This window comes from Lineus longissimus, chromosome 5 (assembly GCF_910592395.1).
Source record: "Lineus longissimus chromosome 5, tnLinLong1.2, whole genome shotgun sequence".
NCBI classification, from domain to species: domain Eukaryota; kingdom Metazoa; phylum Nemertea; class Pilidiophora; order Heteronemertea; family Lineidae; genus Lineus; species Lineus longissimus.
Window position 1 is genome coordinate 18785052 of NC_088312.1, and position 24401 is coordinate 18809452.

The 24401-nt window shown below is 44.9% G+C and overlaps 1 protein-coding gene across 1 annotated transcript; it reads left to right on the plus strand.

The window, feature by feature from the left end:
- The first annotated feature begins 581 nt into the window (after window positions 1-581).
- Window positions 582-24378, plus strand: LOC135488587 (uncharacterized). Its single transcript, XM_064773230.1, has 29 exons — window positions 582-596; window positions 1062-1413; window positions 3324-3555; window positions 3983-4182; window positions 4664-4834; window positions 5196-5321; window positions 5550-6008; window positions 6646-6858; window positions 7388-7528; window positions 7709-8066; window positions 8357-8643; window positions 9147-9392; window positions 9905-10128; window positions 10979-11143; window positions 11266-11454; window positions 12725-13089; window positions 13417-13579; window positions 15195-15383; window positions 15630-15783; window positions 16831-16967; window positions 17334-17585; window positions 17853-18120; window positions 18359-18589; window positions 19150-19725; window positions 20585-20770; window positions 21078-21248; window positions 21405-23260; window positions 23596-23829; window positions 24135-24378. Exons 1-29 carry the CDS (start codon window positions 582-584, stop codon window positions 24363-24365), a joined length of 8391 nt encoding a protein of 2796 aa, XP_064629300.1. The 3' UTR covers window positions 24366-24378.
- The last annotated feature ends 23 nt before the right edge of the window (window positions 24379-24401 follow it).

The window sequence follows — 24401 nt, forward strand, 5'->3', positions numbered from 1 at the left end:
AAACCTTTATATTTCATGATTAAGTTATTCTGACTTTGGGAAGTTTTTTTGGCCGGGAAGGGGGATAATTTTGGTATTTTTTTGTCATTATTTTTCAACCAAAATTAAGATATAGTAAAGGAGTGTAGCTTACATAACTATTGATTCAAGAACACCTTGTCTTGGAGAAGCTACTGCAAAAGATCTTATGCAGCAATCTCTATTACCTTGCTTTCTCTTGGGATCTGAAGTGTGAAGGTGCGTTGGGAGTGAAACACCGGCTTCCACTGGAAATATGGGCAAAAGACTCCGGCAGTGAAGGTGTTTACATTAATTTATTTTTTATATCATTCTAACTCTCTTCCAGACTATAACCAGACTGCTCCGACTGGTGACTGTTCCCCTGGTTTCTACTGCATCTCCGGCTCAGACAGGCCGAACCCAGTCACCCTGAACTTGACACACTGCCCTGCCGGAACTGTCCATCCAGTCCTTGGACACATCTGTCCCCAGGGACACTTCTGTGAGAAGGGATCGGCATATCCTACCGGTTGCCCTTCTGGAACATACCAGGACAATTTCGGGGAAGATGATTGTAAGACATGCCCGGAGGGATGGTATTGCTTTGCAAAGACCGTGGATTATTCTCCTTTCAAATGTCCATCAGGCCATTACTGCTATCCTGGTACCTCTGTGCCATACCAGAATCCATGCTCTCCAGGCACCTATAACAACTTCACCAACCAAGTGGGGAACAACTCCTGTCTGCCATGTGACCCTGGCATGTATTGTTTAGGGTGGGGAAACTCATTCCCGACGGGTCAGTGCTACCCTGGATGGTTCTGTGTCCTTAGGGCAATAACTAGCAAGGTACATCTAAAGTATGTTTTTCTTCAATGTTCAAATAATTTTTTTAAAGTTGCTAACATGACAAATAGTGTGAAAATTTAGACCAGTCCTATACTTTGGTAAACTATGAATGTACAAGTTGTTTTGTCTATTTGTCAATGGCCACATCAGTCATTCGCACATCTGCTGACATAGTCAGTCAGTATTTCATGACATGTTCACTGTTTTTCCAGCCAGAGAATGAGGAAGGAGGGAAGTGCCAGCCTGGAACATTCTGCCCCGAAGGGTCATCTGAACCCACTAACTGTACCAGGGGATCCTACTGCAGTACTCCAGGACTAGCCACCGCAAGTGGAGAGTGTGAGGCCGGCTGGTTCTGTCCGCCTGGGTCAGTCTCACCTTGGCAAGTCATCTGCCCTGCTGGTTCTTTTTGTGTGAATGGAACCTGGTTGCCTGAGCCTTGCCCTGTTGCCACGTATGGCCATCAACCAAACCTGAGGTCTGCGGAGGGATGCACTCTCTGTGATGCTGGACATTACTGTAATGAAACAGGTGCCGTGACAGTCAGTGGAATCTGTGAGCCAGGTCAGTTTTGTTAACTTGTTTTAAATGCTTCTTCTACTTTATTTTAACTGTTGTAAAGAATGTGTTGCGTACCATTGCTGTAGGGTGCTAGTTGGGGTCATTGTGGTTACCTTGTCTTTTGATGTGCAGTGGAGGAGGAATACATCACACTATCTCACCTAGATTGGATCTTCTGCTAACCCTGGCATAGGCATAAGGTACAAGCTAGGAGTCAGGAATTTACGTATATATCATTCAAAGTATGTCAAAATTGAAAAAAGTGCTTACCCAAGGTCACAGGCAATGTGTCTGCATCGAGTTTCCATGTTCAGATTACCAGTTCAACACCTTGACACCAGACCACTGACTCCTCTTAGCTTTTGCTCTAACTTTGTGAGTCCTTCAGCACCTCACCTCGCAAACGAGCGATTGAAAATGCAACAATCTGTGACCATGATCACATGCGACAAAAATTGCTCATTGGCGTTTGACATCGCAGGTGCCTGGAATAATATCTGTTATTGCAACGACCTGCAATCAATATCAAATCCAGGGTGACCAGTTTTTCCCGCAAAAAAGATATCTAATTTTTCACTTAGGCCTATAGCTGCAATTATAATTGTAGGTCGCAGTGATTTGAATCACTCGTTGGCTTTTGTCTTTCAATAAAATATCTTTATTCCTCAAGGTTTTTACTGCCCACCTGGACAAGTTACTCCCTGCCCAGCAAACTACGCGTGCCCAGTTGGACATTTTTGCCTGGGGAAGAGAACCCTGCCATCCATTTGTCCGAGTGGTTACTACCAAGATGAAACGGGTCAGGATGATTGCATATCATGCCCAGAAGGTAATGAAAATTATCTTGATTAGTTTTGAAGTTCAAAGTGGCTATTCTTACGACTAGTCGTAACTTAGGATTTATGCGATTTCAGAGATTAAACTGAGGATCTAGGGAGATAAGACTAGTGTAAAGGAAGGGTTAGGGTTAGGGTTGGCGCTAGGAGTAAGTGTTAGGGTCAGGGTGAGCGTCAGGGTTAGGATTAAGGCCCAAAAAGGTGAAAATGATCGTCGTAAGAATAACCAGTAGTTTGTATGTAAAATGCATTAGGGATCGTCGTAAGAATAGCCGCGGCCTTTGAAGTTTGTGAAACCGACAATTTGATATTTTGGGACTTGAGGCAGTGTCCTACTTTCATCTCTTGTTGTCAGCAATACTATTATTTCAAAATAAGCCAGGGACTGTAAAAGGGTTTAAACTACATGTTCTTCAATTGAACCTCCCATTGATCTACTACTGCTGCTGCTGCTGCTGCTGCTGTGGCGGCGGCCGTGATGGCGATGGCGACGGCGACGATCTGTTTTCACCTTTCCGGATAAGTTGAGATGTTGTAAGGTTGGTCAGTTCTTTTGATGTTGTCCATCCTTGTTGGACTCCTCCTATCAATTTAAGTTGGTCCTCTCTGTTGAGAATGCTGATTTTGGTCAGCAATGGGATAATTCCATTAAACTTGGATTTCATGATCAGGACATTGAAATCCAAAACAATCAGGCAATCAAGCTGAATTCATGATCTGGTCGTCATGAAAATGTGACTCCACATATTCAGTGAAACCAGAACACATGGTGCATCACCAAACAGCCCGCCTTTTTCAACTCCTCTGCAAATAACTTTGAATAATTCTCTCTATCGATTACAATATTGCCAGTCCCAGGGATGTTCTTAAAAGTCTGATTCTACTACAGTGAGTTGCAGTTTCCTGCATTTCACAGGCTTCGTGGTCAGTTACAAGTACCGAGACAATAAGTTACATCCATTTTAATCCAATGCCTGTGAAAATTGAGCAGTTTCCCATGTTTTGTGGGAGTTTGCGTTGAAATGGAGACAAGCTAAATAAAAAGGTTTTAAACCTTATGGCAATCATCCTCTTCAGGATTCTACTGTGACAATGGCAAGGGCCCGGTCTCCTCCTTGGTGCAGTACTTCTGCCCTGAGGGCCACTTCTGCCCCAACCTCACCCATCTGTCCGTCCAGTACCCATGTCCGGCCACCACGTACAACAATGCCACCCACCAGATTGCTCAGGAGGCCTGCCAGCCCTGTCCACCTGGGTATTACTGTCAGACAGTGGGCGCAGCCCAACCTGATGGCCTCTGCTACGCTGGGTAGGTATCACCAAAAACTCACTCAAACATGTCAAATGACTTGAGGAATGTAATAAGAACTTTGTGCTGTTGGGCATTGGGCTTAACTATTCAAACCTTGCGTTCCACATTTAAAATCGAGATAAGATTCTTATAAGGTTGTTTTAAACTAACTTGAAAACCACAAAATTTTCAACTGTCATACATTAAGTGATTTCAGTAGCAAACATATTTTGCTTACCGTCAGTTGAAAATGAGGAAATTCGCCAACTTTTAGCTTTGCAAAGATTTCACAGTTGACAGTACATACTGGTGGGTCATATGAGGAAGCTGTTGAAAAAACAAACAAAAATGCTTAAGATTGGCAATATATTTTATAGTGGTGAAACCATTTCGGAGTCCAATTTTCATGAAAAACTATGAAATCCTTTCGAATATTTATTGCTAGGTTCTATTGCAATGGGAGTATGATCAAGCCCAACCCTGCCAGCCAGATCTGTCCTCCCGGGAACTACTGTCCCGAGGGTAGTGAGTACCCGATACCTTGTCCCAAGGGAACTATCACGAAGGGCATTGGGAATAAGGAGAGTGCTGCTTGTGAACTTTGTAAACCTGGCAACTATTGCACACCGGAGATGTCCAGGTTTGGTGAGTGTTTGTAGTACTTCTTGGTACGTCAATGCTATTTAAAACAACAACTTCTTCTTATTCATCTCATTCAGCATTTGCTCTGGACTTGGGAAAGTTATTTTCCAGGGAGTATTCCTTCTTTGAGGCAGGATGAACTTTTTTGGGTGCCTCTGTGGTTGGGCACCAATTGGGTGTATGAGCCTAATCGGAAGCTACTGGCCACTTGGGTCAGGTTTTTGCTTGCCTGATGGCATAGGCACCTGGTACAAGTAATCTTGGTTTTTTACGTCTCATTCAAAAGAGGAAGCCTTTCAGAGTTAAGTATCTTGCTCAAGAAAAAAAAGACAAAATAGAGTACACGGTGTCCCAGATTGTGAGCTAGGTTACAATAAAATTCAGGATTGCCTAGTGTCGGGCAGTCCAATCAAAAATTCGTAGTAGGGCTAATTGAACACTGTCTTGAAAATCCAGTTCATCGCAAGTTTGTATCATTTTTCAGGTTACAGCCATCCCTGTTCTGCTGGTTATATCTGCGTACTAGGATCAAGTGTTCCAAACCCAAGTAACACCACTAAGGGATATATTTGTCCAAGAGGCCACTACTGTTTGGAGGGCGCAGTGTTGGAGACTCCATGCCCATTGGGGACGTTTGGACCAGCTCTGGGTTCTGGTGAGTCGAGTATGAATGTCCACTAGCTGATTCAAAGTTTTTCATTTAGCTAACAGCTTTATTTTGATACAAAGGGATGGTATGGGATATTTGCCCTTAATCTTACCAAAATTGTTGTCACCCCAGATTACAGTGTAGAGCGAGATCATACTATTAAACGCGTGGCTCTCCCTCTTGTCGCATTTTACTGTTGATTGCCCTTAGTGGACACCTCTCTATTAAGGACCAATTTTGGTCCCAACTTGAATGTTTCCATTCAATTTGACCTCTCCAATCAGGACACCACTCTAGTAAGGACAGTATTTGTCAGTCCCAAGGATGTCCTTTTTAGACAGGTTCTACTGGACATTTTTTTCTTCAGATGAGTGCCTGCCTTGCCCAGAGGGTTGCACCTGTCCAAACTATGGTTTGATTGAGCCGTTGCCATGTCCACTAGGCTTCTTCTGCCCGAACGAAACTTACGACCAGGGTGTACCATGTCCAAAAGGTAGGGTTTAGGTGCTGACGACTATTTTGAGGAAATTTGAGAAAAAACTAAATTCAAACTTTTGACTTGAAAATATAGCTCATGTTTACACTGTTACATTACGTGTATTTACTGTCAGACTTTGAATAGAATGGGTTGTCTTTTCCTGTTGCATTTGAACTATTGCTTGTTCTAAGTATTTGATGTTTCAATTGATCAATTTTATGCATGTTTTTTTATTTTCTTCAGGGACCTACAACCCTAACACTGGTCTGTCTGAGATGGATGAGTGCCTTGCATGTCCGGCGGGTCACTTCTGTAACATGAGTGGCCTGTCCTCCCCAAGCGGACCATGCCACCCTGGCTATCTCTGCCTGGCAAACGCCACCCACCCAGGCCCAAACGATGGCACCAATGAGCCATGCCCTCCAGGATATTACTGTCTGGAAGGAACTCTCACACCCACACCATGTCCAAGTGGCACACTCAGAAACTTCACCCTGGGGAAGACTCTATCAGATTGTTTTCCCTGCACTCCTGGCTACTTCTGTGAGGGCACAAGTCTTTTGGGGCCGACAGGAGATTGCTCGGAGGGTTACTACTGCCCAGAGGGTGCTGGGGTGAACGTTTCCGCACCAGTTGGGTACCTCTGCCCTGCAGGTCATTACTGCATCAACAGGACTGCACTGCCTTATGCTTGTCCACCCGGTTAGTACTACTGTTCATTCCTTGATTGAGCAGCCTCATAGTCAAGTGGTTAACACTGATGGCTTCCACGCAGTTGGGGGGGGGGTCAATCCAGAGGAGAACCCTGCCAGGATTGTATTTCAGGATGAGCCGGCATGGCTTTCAAGGAACTATAAAATTCCTGGCTCTTCTCAGGCCTTTGAATGAGACTTAACACAGAGGTTCCTTGTATCTGGTGTCCATGCCAGGGCAAGGAATAGATCCCACCAAGTGAGAAACATGAGTAACTTGCCTGGACACTATCTCTGGCCAAACACAGATTCACTCGGCCAATAGATCCAATGGGCAAATAAAAAGCACTCATCTTGCTTCTGGGGAGAAATACTCCCTGGAGAATAACAGCAAATGCTAAAGAAGAATAAGAATTTCATGATGTCAGATATGATGTGAGATTTATATGTTCCATATCATTACAGATTACATGTAGGAACTCTCTTCTTTAACTGTGTAGGAGAGAGAACTCCTGACAAACGAGAGAGCTAGTCTAACCTAAGGGAAATCAAGGGTAAACAAGGCTAGTTCTGGGTAACTCGGAATACTGCTCTCCCCTAATTCCTCTTTGAGGCATGGACTCTATTGCTTATTTCACATGTTTCAGGCACTTGGCAGCCAAACAAAGGTTCATCAGACTGTCTCTCATGTCCTACTGGGTCCTACTGCCTGATGAATGCCACCACCCCATCGCCATGCCTTCCCTGGTCCTATTGCCCCGAAGGTTCTGATGTCCCCTTGCTCTGCCCTAATGGAACTTATACTAGCAATGCGACACGGGGTTTACAGGAGGCAACACAGTGTGATCTCTGCCCTACTGGTAAGTACGATAAAATGCACTTGTTAAGCTACCAGAGCCAGATAGCATTTTGAACCCCGAAGGTTTTGACATCGCCATGTTCTCTCCAGCAAAAAAAAAATGAAATTATACAAGATTTTGGGATTAGGATATTAAGGAAGATGATGTTAGGTTTTGATGTCATCAACCTGCCTTGTAGCAATTCATTTTTGTGGAACATTATAAGAATTCTGTTCGACTGATTCTCTGTTTTCATGGATGAAAAAGCATTTCCATAGATTGCTGAAATGGTATTTCCCTGGAATGATCTTGAGAGACTAGCATCAGCGAGACTACTGTTGATTGAAACTGGAGGTGATCTCTCTGGGACCAATTCTGACCTGTCTCCTTACCTCGGGGGGGGGGGGACTGGCAGTTATGTAATCATGATGTACGTCTGTTAAAGTTGCAGATATCAGTGCAAAAACATCAATTCTTTGATCAGAACTAATGCTATTAGTGCCCACATGTTTTCTTGACATATTGAGTAATTGTGATATTTCTCTTGCAGGGAAGTACTGTGTTGGCGGGCGTGTAGCAGGGAACTGCACTGGAGGCTTCTGGTGTAAGAAAGGCAGTCCTAAGCCTAGCCCCATTGGCCTGAACCGGACAATTGGACAACCTTGTCCCCGAGGATACTTTTGTCCCGACGGTGAGTGATCAGATTGTCGGTAGCTGTGAAAAGAATTGTCATTGTTGGTCGGTATGGGCCAGGATCTAAACCTTAGGATTTTTCAGTGACTCACCATGTTGGTTTGAATAAAAGTCATTCATGGTCATACTTACCATTTCCAGTGATTCAGAGTCTCAACTAGTATAGTCTTTTTTATAGGCACAGTCGAGCCACAAATGTGTCCACCTGACCTATTCATTGACATAGAGGGCGCCGTCAGTGAACTAGAGTGCGACTACTGCCCGGCTGGGCGTATCTGCTTCACGGGCGTCCCAGTCCCCCAGATGTGCCCGAAAGGCTTCTACTGTCACTACAATGAGACGATCAGGCCCTGTCCCGCCCGGACTTACAATGATCTGCTCGGGGCTATGAACACGACTTGGTGTAAGCCGTGTCCGGCTGGATATTGGTGCGGAGAGGAAGGGATGTCTAACTACTCCATCAGTCCATGTCCTCCTGGGTCATATTGTACTAGCGCTATTTACAAACCTGAGCCATGTCCGTCTAGTTCATTCAGGTAACACATACATACATCAGTGTACTCTCATACTATTATCTACTGGTCATTTCTCAGAGTGACTCAAATGATTAAAAAGAAAAGAAGAAGGGTGAATTTGAGGTTTATGATCTGATATAAACTAGTCAGTATGAGCAGCTGGAAGTATCAAAACCAGGTAAGGGAGTTAGATCTAGAGCTTTGATATAGGAGCCTATTACTACAGAGGACATTTGAGAATTTCTTAGTCGGCTTCAGGTCCTGACAATCTGTCAAAATTATGATAAGACAATGGATTGATTGTTTTCCAGGAAGCTCCCAGGAGCCGGAGGTGTGGCTGACTGCCACCTGTGTCCACCTGGCCGATTCTGTTTCCTCACAAACAGCACCCACCCAGGTGTCCAGTGTTCGGTCGGCTACTTCTGCCCCATCGGCTCCCAGCTCCAGTACCTCTGTCTCCCTGGGTACTTCTGCCCTCGTGCCAAGTACCAGATACCCTGCCCAGCTGGCTGGTACTGCCCTAAAGGGTCGATACTGCCAAAGAGGTGCCCCATGGGTCATTACTGCAAAATGGATATTTGTAAGGGAAATCTCATCGGTAAGTTTTCAGCATGTCCTCACTGAACTATGGTGTGCAACTTGCCATATTTGATATGGTGGTTGAAGATATATTCTGCAAAGTGTTTAGCAGCAAATGATGCAGGTCTTCATTGAATGTTGCAGAGTCTAAATTATCTAAACTTCGAGAGCATTTTGATATTCCTTTCGAGCCAACCTCGTCTCCTCAGTAAAACAGTGCATCATTTGTATAATAGTTGAAAAAGGAACGCCGTGCATGCTGACCTTTTGCAGTGGCGGAATCAGAAATTTGGAAAGGGGGCACAGCCCCTTTTAGGGAGCACCAAAAACACAATCTTGGAAACAAGGGAGGTCTATCAAGAAAAAAATGATATTTGAATGCCAAATATACATTTTTGGGCGATCAGAGTGCTGTATTTGGAAGTATTTATTTGCTTCCCCAAAAAAGCGCCCCCAAAAAAGCTGATCTCAGACAAAAGGTGTATTATCAATGATTCACAAACATTGTTTCTGCACACTCAGGAACAATCGTACCCAGGAAGTGTCCGCTGGGCTATAAAGAATACAACCACTCCATGCGAGCCACCTTTAATGACACCTGTCAGTCATGTCCGCCTGGTTACTACGGCGACCACCCAGATCGTCTTCTGTGCTACCCGTGTCAGTCTGGCGTTGTGTGTCTAGAGGGCGCCACCACGGATAGACCGAGCGTGAATGAGAGTGCTCACACTGGGCTGGATGTGACCCACTCTTACGTCTGTCCCCCTGGTGAGTAAATTTGAACATCTCTGACTGGCTTGTGAGGCCCCCTCTCATTTAGACCCCCATGCAGATCAGATAAATAAATGCCAGTCTGAATGTCAGTATTACCTCACTGTTGACCCATGTGACACCCTTTGACGTCTGCACAACAATGGCAGTGTGGTAGTGAAGTGTATTGTCATCAAGCAAGACATTGCCCACCCGTGACACACTTTGTCAGTGACGTCTGCTAAGTCAATGATATCAAATTGAAATTTAAAATGTAACTGCATGTCAATTTCTGGTCTATGCGAACTCGACAAGCTTGGTGAGCGTTTAAACCTTTTAATGGCAATGCCTCCGAATTTTGTGCTTGGTCTGCCAGCAACAACACAAATGTCAAGTCACAAGCAACCACGATGAAGTCGCACAGTCTGAAATCATTCCGTTTGCCGACATTGCAAACTACATTGTTCACTGATTCCTGATACGACCTACAGTCAGTAAAAACTCATTTCTGACCAACTCCACATTTCCAGGCCATTATTGCCCAGAGATGTCTGTACACCCGCTGCCGTGTACTCCAGGCACCTACAACCCTATGCAGCGGGCCAAGGCCACCGACGCATGCCTCCTGTGCGACCGGAATAGCTTCAACCACCTTTATGGACAAGTGGGGTGCTTCCCCTGCGGCGGGGAGGCCAATCAGCCAAGTCCAGGGAATAACACGTGTGTTTGTAAAGCAAGGGGCAGGTACTTTCAGGTAAATTGGAAAAAAAGAATGTAGGGCTATAGTTTCCAGGATGTCCCCTTTTTTGTGTTCTTATTCTGGCTGTAAAGTAGTGACTTTGTCCTCTTAAGACCTTGCATTTGCGTATGAGGCTCCAGTGGTGAGTGACATCTAATAAACTAAAAGGTCAAGATGATTTTAAGACCAATTGGGATGAGTTGAAATGATAATCAAGCACCTGATAATCTGTCTTACACCATTTCATGAGGAAGACCTGATACGTGTTTCCTTCACAACAGAGTTGGTACGCTCACCTAGGCTTCCTTTTGAACGAACAGGATAGGTATCATTTTCAGAGGCCAAAAATAAACTTTGGTGACAGTTTTGATATTGGTCCTCTGACATTTGTTTGTTTTGTTAGGTTATAGACCATAGTTGTTCCTGCATGTTCTCTCGAAAGACTGCATAAGGGTGTACCATGAAATACTTCTACATATGTCTTGAGGCTTGTTGTGTTAAAGGGTAACTCATGTCAAATTTCACCATATAATGTTTTAGCTGTTTTTGACAAATGACTACGTCACTTTCTCATAAATCGGTAAGGTTTTCGAATCGAATTGCACATTTTCTAGAAATTGATGGTTTAATCCCGACCGGACGGCTCGCTTTGATGCCGTTTTCGTTGATGTCGTCACAATATGAACATTTTCGCGGTCGCGGTGGTTTACATTCAGCGATTTTATAATAAATCTAATCAAAAATGGAAAGTTTGAGCTTTACATTTGTGATCAACAATTAAAAACGGATGTATTTCCGCAAAGTTGTAAATCACATCATAGTATCACTTTAAGATTTCTACTCTGCTGTTTCTATGACACCTTAGGTGACGGACTACAGTTGTCCCTGCCTACCTGACCATGCCATCCTCGACGTCCACTCGAAAGACTGCGTCAAGTCGTACTATGAAATCTGTCCCGAGTTGTCATATCGGACTCAAGATGGCCGCTGTCTTGATTCAACAAAGTGGGAGGCTTACTGTAAGATGCAGGTCAGTTGACTTTGGTCATTTACTTGTTGATTTTGTTCTGTCTGAAATCTTTCCTCTTTCTGTGATTGTTTAGACAATGTGCAATGAAAATGATGAGACTGACGGTACTTTGTCCTATTCAGGTATGCGACACCCCTGACGACTACGAGTCCTTCGATAAAAAGCTTGGACTCTGTAAATGCCGTTCAGAAAAGCTGGAGGAGATATGTAACCTAGAGTGTCGCAGACTCCAGAAGAAGCTGCTAAAGCTGATCTGTAACCCAGAGGCAAAGATGATGATAGGGTTTGGAACAAAGGACAATGATGAACAGGTCAGCGGAAGTTTTTAATTTTGTAAATGCCTTTATATTTTAGCATCCTCAAATTTTAGCAAAAATGTCCTCTTCAGATTTTACTACCATCAATTTCGCCGAGGCACTCTTGGGAATAAAGGAGCTTTGCTTGAGCTCGACCAGTGAGGGACAAAGTGGTGAGCAGACGTGGGCTCAGCCATTACCCATGGGTTTAGAATATGAGACACCTTGTCCAGTGAAGTAACCTGCTGTGGTCCTTGTGGGGACCCTCTTAGCTGCAATGTGCCTGTTTAAAGATCCCAGTGAAAGACCGCCTGATGTATTTCTCGCTGCTTCATGAGGAGATCCACCAACTATACATCTTCTTTGTATTCTTCCTGCAATGTTGCAACCTAGGTTGAAATCAGTGCGATCTAGTGATCCCTACTGATTAAGTTCAGCTCCGTTGATGGATAGATAGCTGTTAGACTATGGCACTGCCTCCTTTGAGTCCCACATCACCAATACCTGATTTCATATCAGTGTTTTCTCTCTTAGACACCTGGTGGCATGGGATTTTGTCTCAGAGTTTTCTATCTCCTAGATGCCTTGCTGGGGCTGATGAAGTGACATTCTAAAATACCTTGGTACCGTAAAGTCAACTTTTAAATGGAAAATGCATAAGCCTCGTTCTGAGAGCGGAGTGTTTTGGACACGCAACCAAGATGCTCTACCAAAGTTCCCTCGGGTTGCACTAAAATGTGGAAACCATGCACACAGCTCACTTCAGAAGTTTGAGGCTCTCAAAACACTGCTTCAAACACAAATCAGCCAAGGAAGCATCAACCACCCTAAGTTTTTTAATGAGCACTACACATATTTGTCGAGAAAAACGCTCCAAAAAGCCCATTCGCGCGGATTTTAGCATCACTGGAGCGAGCCGATGCGGACTTCCTATGCGCGCTGTACAAAATGTACATGTCTCATTTTCTGTAACGTTGCCGTAACATAATGTAAACAACGGCGCTACTGGCGCTCCGGGCCGGCGATGGATGGAATTTGCCAAATTCGCACATATTCAAGTTATTTTCGTGGCCTATCTTTTTAAGTTTGAGGTATTTTAGAATAGAAATTGAACCCTCGGCTTCGGACCTTGGTTGATTTACCCTCGAGTGTCTTGGTAACTCAACCAAGGTCCTCCGCCTTGGGTTCAATTCCTTAAATCTACTCGAATTTGTGTTATGGTTTTCCATCAATAAATCTGTTATGGAAATGAACGAACGAATGTTGCAACATGCTTCCATTTCAGTTTGAGCTTCCTGCAGACCAACTGAAGCCGTCGATACTCGCAAAGGACATGATCCTCGATGATTACTGCCATCACCATGCCAACCAATCCCTACCGATGTTCATTATCGGGGTGACGCCTATTGGCTTCCAGGGGAAGTACAATCCCGATACCTCGGCCATCTATGCGACACTTATGGACAACGCCAAAGAGAAATATAGGAATTCTTCCCAGGTGTTTATTCCCGAGTTCATACAGAAGCGCCGCCTGTTGAATGTGCCTATAACTATTGGAGGGCGTAATTTAAAGAATCCTACGACATGTCTGAATCTTGGTGAATCCATCTTGTTCTCGATATCAAAAGACAACTACCCAGTTTATGACAGGTAGGGATTCTGGGAATGTTTTAATCCACTGAAAAAGTCTGAAGTGTATTTTCAGAAAATTGAAAACGACTGCAAATAACAGTATAACCTAAACCCTTGGGACATTCTTTATCGGAAATTGAAAGAAATCCTGTGTCTGTCAACAGGGCACATTCCGTAGCCACCAGGGCTGTTGAACTGAAACGCCTGCCCAATTGTCGGCTTCAGAAGTAAACGTCACTGTCCTTTTGGGCCGCTGTGCATAACTTACTGGGCCAATTTTTTCGATATTTGGTTTTTCTTCAATTTAATTTCGATTTCTTTAAGGTGCAAGTTGTCTTTTTTCAGGTTCAACCTTTACAACAGCAATTATAATTTCGATGCTGGCGACTTTGAGCGGCTCAACGAGGTACTGCCCCAGACTGACACCGACATGACAGTCTTCACGTACCAGTTCAAGGAACCAGGGACGTACGTGTTTTATCTCAGCAGTGATTCTCACAAGAAGTTGGTAAGTTGTCATTAGTTTTGAGGTAAATGGCAGTTGCTCATCAGCAGTGAGGAAGACTGGCCACCACAGTCTTTGCCCGTAACCAGTCTGGGAGAAGGAGCACATGGGTAAATGTTGCTCATTAGCCTTGTGTGGCAAGACATCTAGGGGGAGGCTGAGACTCCAAAATCAAACCCAACAATCAAAATTGGCTAATTTGGCATAAAAATCATTTGGAATAAAAGTCGGGTCCTTGCACATACCCACAGAATAAGATGCACCAAATGACTCTAATAGTTTTGGCATATGACTGTGGAACAGAGCAAGGTATCCACATTGTCAGGTGCCCAGCTCCAAAGGGGCAATCCCAAGCGATGGCGCCTGAAAGAGAGAGGCTTGTCAACAGCAGAGAGGAGGAATGGTGCAGCTGTTCCCAGCTCCGGAAGGGCCAATCCCAAGCGACTGGTGCCTGAAAGAGAGAGGCTGGTCAACAGCAGAGAGGAGGAATGGTGCAGCTCTCCCCAGCTCCAAAGGGGCCAATCCCAAGCGACTGGCGCCTGAAAGAGAGAGGCTTGTCAACAGCAGAGAGGAGGAATGGTGCAGCTGTTCCCAGCTCCGAAGGGGCAATCCCAAGCAACTGGCACCTGAAAGAGAGAGGCTGGTCAATAGCAGAGAGGAGGAATGGTGCAGCTTTTCCCAGCTCCGGAAGGGCCAATCCCAAGCGACTGGTGCCTGAAAGAGAGAGGCTGGTCAACAGCAGAGAGGAGGAATGGTGCAGCTCTCCCCAGCTCCAAAGGGGCCAATCCCAAGCGACTGGCGCCTGAAAGAGAGAGGCTTGTCAACAGCAGAGAGGAGGAATGGTGCAGCTGTTCCCAGCTCCGAAGGGGCAATCCCAAGCAACTGGCACCTGAAAGAGAGAGGCTGGTCAATAGCAGAGAGGAGGAATGGTGCAGCTTTTCCCAGCTCCGGAAGGGCCAATCCCAAGCGACTGGCGCCTGAAAGAGAGAGGCTTGTCAACAGCAGAGAGGAGGAATGGTGCAGCTGTTCCCAGCTCCGAAGGGGCAATCCCAAGCAACTGGCACCTGAAAGAGAGAGGCTGGTCAATAGCAGAGAGGAGGAATGGTGGAGCTGTTCCTAGCTCTGAAGGGGGCAATCCCAAGCGACTGGCGCCTGAAAGAGAGAGGCTGGTCAACAGCAGAGAGGAGGAATGGTGCAGCTGTTCCTAGCTCAGAAGGGGCAATCCCCAGGGACTGGCGCCTGAAAGGAGAGGCTGGTCAACAGCAGAGAGGAGGAATGGTGCAGCTGTTCCTAGCTCAGAAGGGGCAATCCCAAGGGACTGGCGCCTGAAAGGAGAGGCTGGTCAACAGCAGAGAGGAGGAATGGTGCAGCTGTTCCCAGCTCCAAAGGGGTAATCCCAAGCGACTGGCGCCTGAAAGAGAGAGGCTTGTCAACAGCAGAGAGGAGGAATGGTGCAGCTGTTCCCAGCTCTGAAGGGGCAATCCCAAGCAACTGGCGCCTGAAAGAGAGAGGCTTGTCAACAGCAGAAAGGAGGAATGGTGTAGCTGCCATGGGTGCAGAATGGTTATAATTCGAGTCGATGACAATCTGTCACAATGGTTATACCGTTATCTTCCAGTATGTCTCCGTCATGGAAGGAAACACCTCTTGCCCAATGACTGGACCGTTCTTTCCCACCTCGAGTCAGAACCTCGTCCACAATCGTATTCGATGGCGCAAGGACCTCATTTTCAACCTGAACTGGATTCTGATTGGTTATCTCATCGCGATGCTCGTTTTTCTCATGATCTGCGCTTTTATCGTTATGGTAAGTCTGAATCTACCGTAGAACCTCTCTACCAAGGACACCCTTGAAACTGACCTATGCTGTCCTTGATAGAGAGGTGTCCTGATAACAAAGATGTAAATGTAAACATCATTCCTTTCTTATGAGTTGACACTTTGAGGAGCCTTGGTAGCCTGTGAATAGATAAAATCTAATAACTTTTGGAAAGTTTGTTAAATTTCGAAAGTTCAGACTAGTAGTAAAGTAAATCATATGTATCTTTTTCAGGGAAAATTTTCCTACAAAATGTGGTCTCGTCCAATATATGTGAATCCTTTCTTCCGCCGTCTTGCCTTGGAGTACAACTTTGATGTGTATTCGAGTCGTGGATCCGCATCTAAAGAAGGCGACTCAGCAGCACAGCCGCCTGGTCAAAGTGAAGGTGAGGAGTTGTGAGGGAATACTGTTGGAACGTCTTGGCAAAGACTTCATTTCTGGCCTGTGTGTGCATGGTCAGCTGTGGAGGAAGCTGTATGTGCTGAATCTTTGATAACATGCTCTAAAAATGAGAAAATTTGTCAGTACGTCTCATGGCCTAGTGGTTTACACTACGCCACCACGCAATAGGGCCCGGGTTCGATCCCGGGGAGAACCCATGATCGTATGTCTGGATGAACCGGCGTGGCTTTCAAGGAACTAAAATTCCTGGCTCTTCACAGTCCTTCGAATGAGACTCAAAACCGAGGTTCCTTGTACCTGGTGTCTATGCCAGGGGAAGCTAAGACCCCACCAAGTGAGAAACGTGAGTAGCTTGCGTGGACTCTATCTCTCTCGCCAAAGTCGGACCACTAGGCCAATAAACCCAATTGGCGCCTAACCGTAGTGGCATGCAGGATACGCTCATCCCGCCTTGGAGGAGGATTACTCCTAGGAGAATGACCTCTCCAAGTGCAGAGCGAACGCTGAAGAAGAAGAAGAAGTCAGTACGTCAGTACGGACTCGGTACACTTTGTGCCAGAAGCGAACACCGGTCTTCACTTTAATTTTTTTTCACAAATAGGTGCATTCTCTAATGATAAAACCAATATGTTAAACATTTTTGCATCCCCAAAGTTTCTCTTCGTACCTGCTCCCCTGAAGATAATAGGCTCACAAAAATAAGAGGATATACAGTATCTAGCTTTGATAGTGTTTAAATAGTGTTTAAAGTATCATGATTTACCAGTACACAGCAGTTGGAGGAAAACAGTACAGTAGAACCTCTCTATTAAGGTCACCCTCGGGACTGACAGGTACTGTTCTTGATAGAGAGGTGTCCTGCTTAGAGAGGTCAAATTTTTTTGGAAACAACCAATTATGGACCAAACCTAGTGTCCTTAATAGAGAGGGTGTCCTCATTAGAGAGGTATCCGCTAAGGGAGGTTCCACTGTATTTCGCAACTACTGAGGCCAAAGGTTTTGTATTTCTTTTATAATGGTCATTTTTCAGCGACCTTGCTACGAGATGAGTTCTGGGATTATGCCGGGCAGCAGGATGCAGAAACGTTCAGTGTGGGCACCCTCAACCAAATCTTGAACAAACAGTCCGCCCATGTCCGTAAGGAAGTCAACAAGACGAATATACAAGTGAGTACTAGAATCGGTTGGGCCAGGGCACTTTTGACCCGACGGTCATTGGTTCAGCACTCGGTTGAATCATAAATGATAAAGTGTCCCTTGGCCAGACACTTGGCCCTGCAGTTGCGTCTCTCAACACACAAGTAAAAATGGGTAGCCGGGTGGAAAAGATCAATAATGTAGCCCTGTATGACACCACCCCTGGAAAGTTTCTGGAAAGATCGGTAATGTCGGCTAGCTGAGGCCTTAAATGTGATGTTTTTTGAAGGGGGGTTCTGGTAGATTGGTCGAAATTGAAGTCAAAATTATATCACGTGACAATATCGTCCCTGAAAATGTCTCGAGTTGTTTTAGACATGTCTTTATTGCATTTAGGCCATTGAACACTACAAAAAGATCGAACGTCACCTGGACACCCTGAAGGGATTCTGGATCGCCAAGCTAAACGTGTCGAGCACGAACACGTCAAAGGTCACCGAAGGTCAAGTCGATGACTATGTAAAGAAGTCAGAGGAGTTGGATCGGGAACTGGAGCGGAGGAAACGATTGGGGTGGGCGTTTGCTAAACAGCTGTCGTACCAGAGGAGGGTGATGTTGGAGGAGTGGAAGGAGTGGGAGAATCATCAGGTATGAGCATGGGAATTTTTCAATTAATACTCAAATTACTTGTGGTCAAAAATTACTCAAAACTACCCGGTGATGTGTAAAAAGATGCCTCTGGACACTCCAATTATGATCATACTCTTGCAGATTACATTCCATGCTTCGATATTAGAGGTAAGGCGTCTCCTACAAAAATACTCAAATTACTTGTGCTCAAAAATTACTCAAAACTACCCGGTGATGTGTAAAAAGACACCTCTGGATGCTCCAATTATGATCATACTCTTGCAGATTACATTCCATGCTTCTATATTAGAAGTAAGGCGTCTCCTACAAAAATACGAAGACCATCTCCTCCAGCAGAGGCAAAAGAGTGATGCGGAGAAACCCCAAGATGTCGGGCCAATCCACCAAGCTAACGACCTGATCCAGAATGCACTTGCCGACGTGCTGGAGGCATGTGAACACACAGGATGTTGGGGGATCATCGGGAAGCCGATGGGAGGACAGCTGACCAGGCCTGGGAAGATTGAGAGGCTGGAGAAATATGACCTCATCGGTACGTATGGTTTGGTCATTGCTCTTCTGCTATTATAAGGCATCTTTTAAGTTGCATTCTGTCCGGCTCAGAATCCAAGGATTATAACATTATAAGCAAAAGATATCATTAGGTCAGGTCAATTCACTCTGACCTCGGTAAACACAACACCTCCGTATTTGTCAGTTCCAAAATTAAGGGTGTCCTTTATATCTAGGGGATTCAACTGAAATGATGTTAACATTGCTTTACTCCTCAGGTACGAGTGAAGGAAAAATCATTGCACCTGATTTGCTTTACATCGACAAGGCAACAGGCCTGATCAGGCCACGTCAAGAGGCAACCATGGTCACTCCAAATGGCTCCTTACAGAATGTGCCGAATGATGCGTTTGTCCACCCGCAGACTGGACATGTTCTCCCTGTGGCTGGGAATGTTGGGTACGCCCCTATCAGCGGGAAGCTTGTACCCATGCTGGACTACGTTGCTGGTGGGTGTTGAAGTCAGTCGTCAGTTCCCTTAACTTTCATGTCGTTGCCATCATCATCTGGCTGCAAGAACTTCCTCACAAACCAGGGCCTGATTGTTAAAGACAAATCTTGTCACTAACACTGGGTTTATATCCTTCAAATGACCCATTTTAGAGTTGACACCAAGTTAAGTTAAGGCCAGCATCAGTGACCTTGGGCCAGTCGCTTCACTTTGGATGTCTTGTTAAGCCGCTGTGGTGCAGTGGCTTGGACTCTTGACCAGCGGTCAAGAGGTCCCGGGTTCGATCCTCACTGTCGGCGTGAGACAGTAGCCTGGTCTCTCTGTCTTACTTGCCTCTCTGCACCCAGGTGTATAAATGGGTACCGGTCAGAAATGCACAGATTATAGCGCTGGTTGAGCAGCTGATCTGTGGTCTACTGAAAGGTTTCAGGACAGACCGGGGTTAAACTGAAAGTCGGATGATAACCTATATCGTAGTTGATATCAGACTATAAACCCTAAACTTTAACTTTTAACTTTAAGCTTTGGATGTCTTGTTTAGCTCATTTTCTCTTTTAGCTGAGAGGAGTATGCTTGACGAACCTCCCATTCCCTTCGTGTCCTACCCCCTTAATCATCAGACAGGAAAACCGGTTGCAACCGACCTAAAACCTATCAGCAGCTTCGCCAGCCTAAAGTACGGAAGCCTGATCGCCGACCCTGAAACCGACCTCCTGGTCCCCATTGTCGCTATGACCATCCACCCAAAGTCTGGCCTCCTCTACCCTGTGGGTGGATGCCATAAGGATCCTATCACTGGCCTCTTGGTTGCCATAGACATAGGCTCCATGATGGAGGACCCAGTGACTGGGAACGTCTGCCAGATACTTGGGGTCACTATCGATGAAAATTCCGGGAAAGTCATTCCAGTCGGCGAACTTCCCAAAGAAATCGGCCATGATGAACCATTGGTGAGAGGAAGCATGGTTTACCAACACATGACGGACAAACTGGTGAAACTGCGCACTGCAGCCTTTGATGGTGTAACGGTGGTGCCATCATGTGGCAGCTATCATACACTACTGGAGAACGTCATCTTCAAGACGGAGCAGGAACTCCTGGACGTGTTGGCAAAGTACAGTCGAACACTAAAAGGTAAGACTTCAACCAAACTGCTTTGGTCATTGAAAGTTTCGACAGTTTTGTTCAAAGGAGATAGAATGAATATTAAAATACAATGAAATAACCTTTAAAGGGAACTGGAACCGCCGAGCGATTTATTCAACTTTTAGACTTTCACCGCCCGAGAAAGTCAAACTTCCAACTTCCTATTCGAGTTCAGATTTGTAGCTCCGCCTCCAGTGCCCGAGCATGCGCAGTTCAATTTGTTATTATTGAGAATCATGTGAGAATCACATGAGTCATGCGATCTTTTATTCATGAGTTTTCGTAGTAAATTCCATAGTAGTGACGTCACTCAATGATTGACAGCTAGGCGCCATGTTTCATTCATGCCTCGTTCTGATCACCCGATACGCGGGAAATGAAAACGAGGTCATACGAACTGGCTTGGCGGTTTCAGTTCCCTTTAACATAATCCCCCTTGAGAATCAGTTTACCAGCTTGCTGAGAATTAGACAGATGTCCCAACTTACCAAGTTGGACTGCCGTGGACTACTCTAGATTGGAAGCAAAATACATGAAGTCATCTAGTAATGAGGTTTAGGCCGAAAAGGAGTGATGTGTGAAAAGATTTTGTGGGCAAATGATGTTCTTATCATGATGAATAAGCTTATCTCATCGCATAAAAAAAGAATTTTCCCACAAAAATTGCTCTTCAAGAAAGATTTCCATGAGATGTAGAGAAAAATGCGGGTACTCCATTTTCTCTGTCATGATATCAGAAGACCTCACCCCTTGATGTTGTGGTGAGAGGTTCATATCATTGTAAAAACAGGAAGGCATCCAGTGTCATTTCTAAGTATATCAGATTTTTCAAATATTTTTGCTTCAGAGCCGAGTAAATCCACTGAACATTTCACATCAAGTCTTACGATGTTGAAAGTGAGCATTGAAACAATGCTGCGTAATCTTGAGAAGGCTGAGGAGAGATACGTCATGGACCTCATCCATGAGGAATATGTCAACAACACGAGGCTCAAGAAGGTGAAAAACCTGTCAATTAATGGAGGCTCCCCAGGTATGTTTATTTTTAGCTCACCTCTGGGGAGCTTATACAATACCGCACTGCAAATGACATGCATTACATTACCCGAGGTGAGCAAACGGTCCCTTGACCATTTCATTAAGTTTCAATATTGTTTAAATTTTCTGGTACCGAGCTACATAGGATTTAAGATGTCACTTTTCACCCTAAAATCATTTTATGTCATGTTTTCAAGCCTTGTCAATTAACAAACATGCTCGTGACAAGTGCCTAAGAGACCCTCTTTTTTTTTTAAAAGTCACCCAGTTTTATGTCTGTTTGCAAATCTTCCACTTTCCAGGACTGTATGAGTACACCAAAACTGGTCAACTTCTGCCCATACTTGTTGGAATGACTATGGACGATCCTACCGGGACAGGTCTTGAGCTACCCATTCTGAGCGCAGTCAGAGACCGAGGCAGTGGCCAAGTGCTGCCTCTTGCTACGTCAGTGAAACATCCTGAAACCAATGGTAAGTATGTAGTGTCAAGTTGTTAATTATGCTTTTAAAAGTCTTCGGAATGTTTCCTAACATACAGTATAAATTTTGAGTGTTAAAATGGGTTTTAACGTCAAGAAACACATCATTTGTCTCTTCATTAATGACATAATCTCCACACATTTCCAGATCCTCAACCGATCACGATTGGTCAAGAAATCACTGACGAGTCTTCAGATGACATCAGTCATGTGACAGGTCTCTCAATTGACCCGACGACTAAAGATATCACCCTGGTTACGACAAAGGACGATAGGCCCGCTCCAAACGTTCAGCACCTGGCGCTAATCGAAGATGAAATCGTGTCGTGCGCGAGTTTCCTAAGACGGATGTTTAAACAAGAGTCATATCTCATCCAAGAAGAGTTCGAGCTAGCCAGATCAGTTTTACACAACTCTGACAACATATCGTTGGAAAAATTAGACGCTGTTGTGTTCAGTCTGTGCGAGCAGACGACAGACCTGGAAAAAATGGCTGAGCGGGAATGGGCACGGGAAAATACCACCAGGAAAGATATTGGGAACTTCTTGCCAGTAGGCCTGGCTGCAATGGTCGTTGATTCTGATGAAGCATTGCAGAATTCCGTCAAGGTGTGTCTGCAGGCCCATGGAAAGTTTGCAGCTGTTTTGCCGAAGTTGTATGTTAAGATTAAACAAGAAGAAGAGAAGTTCCAGAATCGTCTGTCAGAGGTCGCAGAGATCAAGGACAAAGAGACGATAAAGATGATGATGAGGCGGCATAATAAGGTCAAGGGCAGCCTCCAGATGGAGCTACGTGATCACGTCATCATGAAAATGGAGGCGATAGACTTTGTTACGTCCGCTGTAGACAGAGCGGCCCAAAGAAAAGTCGCAGTCATGAATTATGCAAAATCGCTCCTGAATGATTCTGACTCAAGGAGTGGCGATGTTCATTTTGACATGTCTGGAGTCTTCGGGGGTGATGGTTTGCCAGAGGTGACATTCAGCAATGAACTTGTTCCAGTTCTGAAGGACTTCATAGCAATGCTTGAACAAGACCATCCCTTCATTCTTCAGGTTGATGCCGAATTGGTAAACCCTAAAAAAGACTCCAGTGTGATCAAACGTGTTACAACACATCAAGTCAAAAACGGCACTTATCCTGATGCACCGAAGAGTTATGATCGTAATTTTTGGGTTGTTTCGGATGTCAGAAAATCCGATGATGTTGATTGCGATACTACCCAGAGGATGCTGTATCAGAAACATCTGTTTGAAGTTTCCAGCCTCGAGCAGACGACAAGACGACAAGCCATGGATACAATCAATGGGTTACTGGCCTCGTACCATGAGGAGAAATGCAAAGTTATAAATGTCTTGAAGAACAACATTGCAAGCAGATTCAAAGACTTATTACCAAATATCGTCTCGAACATGGAAAATGCCGGAGCAGAAGTCGATCCAATGGTCACAAAAGAATTTAAAGATTTGCATCAGAAACTTACAAATTTGAATCAGACCATGTCAGAGGAGATGAGGATAAAATGCAATGAGTTAGCAAAGCAGAGGCAGACAGAGGTTCAAAATCTGCAGAAACTGCATGTTACGGAGGCACTTTCGAAAGAAGTTTCACCGGCGACTCTTCCTTGTGTTGTGACGCCCTCTTTAGAGGAGATGGAAAAAGATACGGCAGCTCTAGCAGTGCAGCAGGCGGACTTCTTTAACGAAGTGGATGAAACGTTGCGCCAGTCCGTGATCTTGAGCTATGACGAGAAAATGAAGACGTATCAAAAACCGTTAAATGTTGACCAAGAAAAGAAGATCCATGCACAGGACTTGATGGAAAATGCAATCGATTCCATTGAAAGGTTGCAGACGACTGTTGAGAAACACTTGGCAGCAGACGACACCGTTGTTGATGGTGATGGTGATGCACCAGTGTGGGAGTTCTGTGCTCTGCAGTCAGAGATGAATCAGCATGTGGTGTTGTCTCTCCTTGGCGATGTTTTCAATGACCTTGAAAGGGTAAGTTTAAACATACTTCAAAATGAACAACACGAATGAGGTTATGAAACAGTTTTAGGACCATTTTAGGACAGAAGGAGCATATTTGGTGTGTTTGGTTGCAATAATGATGTAGAGGAACAGTTGTCCAATCAGATCAGTCTAACATCATCCCCCATTTTCGTTTCGTGATTGTTCTGATTTCGCATTCCAAATGTTCAATCAAAAAGCTGAAGCAAGCTAAAAACTGGCATTCATGATCCCTTCCTCACGTAATGTCAACAAAAGGACAAGTTTATAATATTGCTCAGACCAGTTCTTCTTGGTCATCATTCTGTGGCGATTCCATATTTCAGCAATGGATGAGAGAAATTGGCATCCATGTTTTATCTGACGACACAACTAGTGACGAGCAGCAGAAGGAGGCCGTCAAATACAAAGAGTTGGTCCAAAACGGGGAATATGGTCTCTATAAGGAGAACGCCAGGCAACGGGAGATGTTGGTCTCTAAAGTTGCAGCTCATAAACACATGGCGGAAGTCCTGGACAAGGAGGGGTTCATCTGCAAGGCTGTTGACAGAGTTTGCAAGGTAACTTACGACAAACTTCTGATTAACCTTTTTGCTGCGGCAGCCATTTTTTGGCCGTCGGCATCTTGTAGTCTTGTAATCTGATAGTGGATACCAATAATGAACAATAGTACATACTTTTATCTGAACCCACAACCTCCTGATTATGACCTCTACTCTCTGTACTAACCACTGATGCCACTGATCCACTTCTACACTCGAGCCTTTACAGCTTCACCAGCAATGAAACGCAAGCACTGGCACTGCAGATTTTCCAAGAAAGTCAAGAAACTTATACTAACTCTGTCTTTAAATCCTACTTTCAGGCCTCCACCAGCGACGATGTTCAAGCCATCCTGTCTGTAGCGAGGGAACTAGCAGGCAACAAAGACTTCCAGAAACTTGTCACGTCCCAGGTGCAGCTCTTGGCTCAGTTGGAGACAAAACAGCACAAACAAGAGAGTGAGTTAGAGTTGGAGATCGAGATCAACTTGGATGAGGGATGCAAGATGCTTGATGAGAAACATGAGAAAAACAAGAAGCAGGTGAGATTTTGACTTGAGCAGACGACATTTGTTTCAGACACTTCTCTT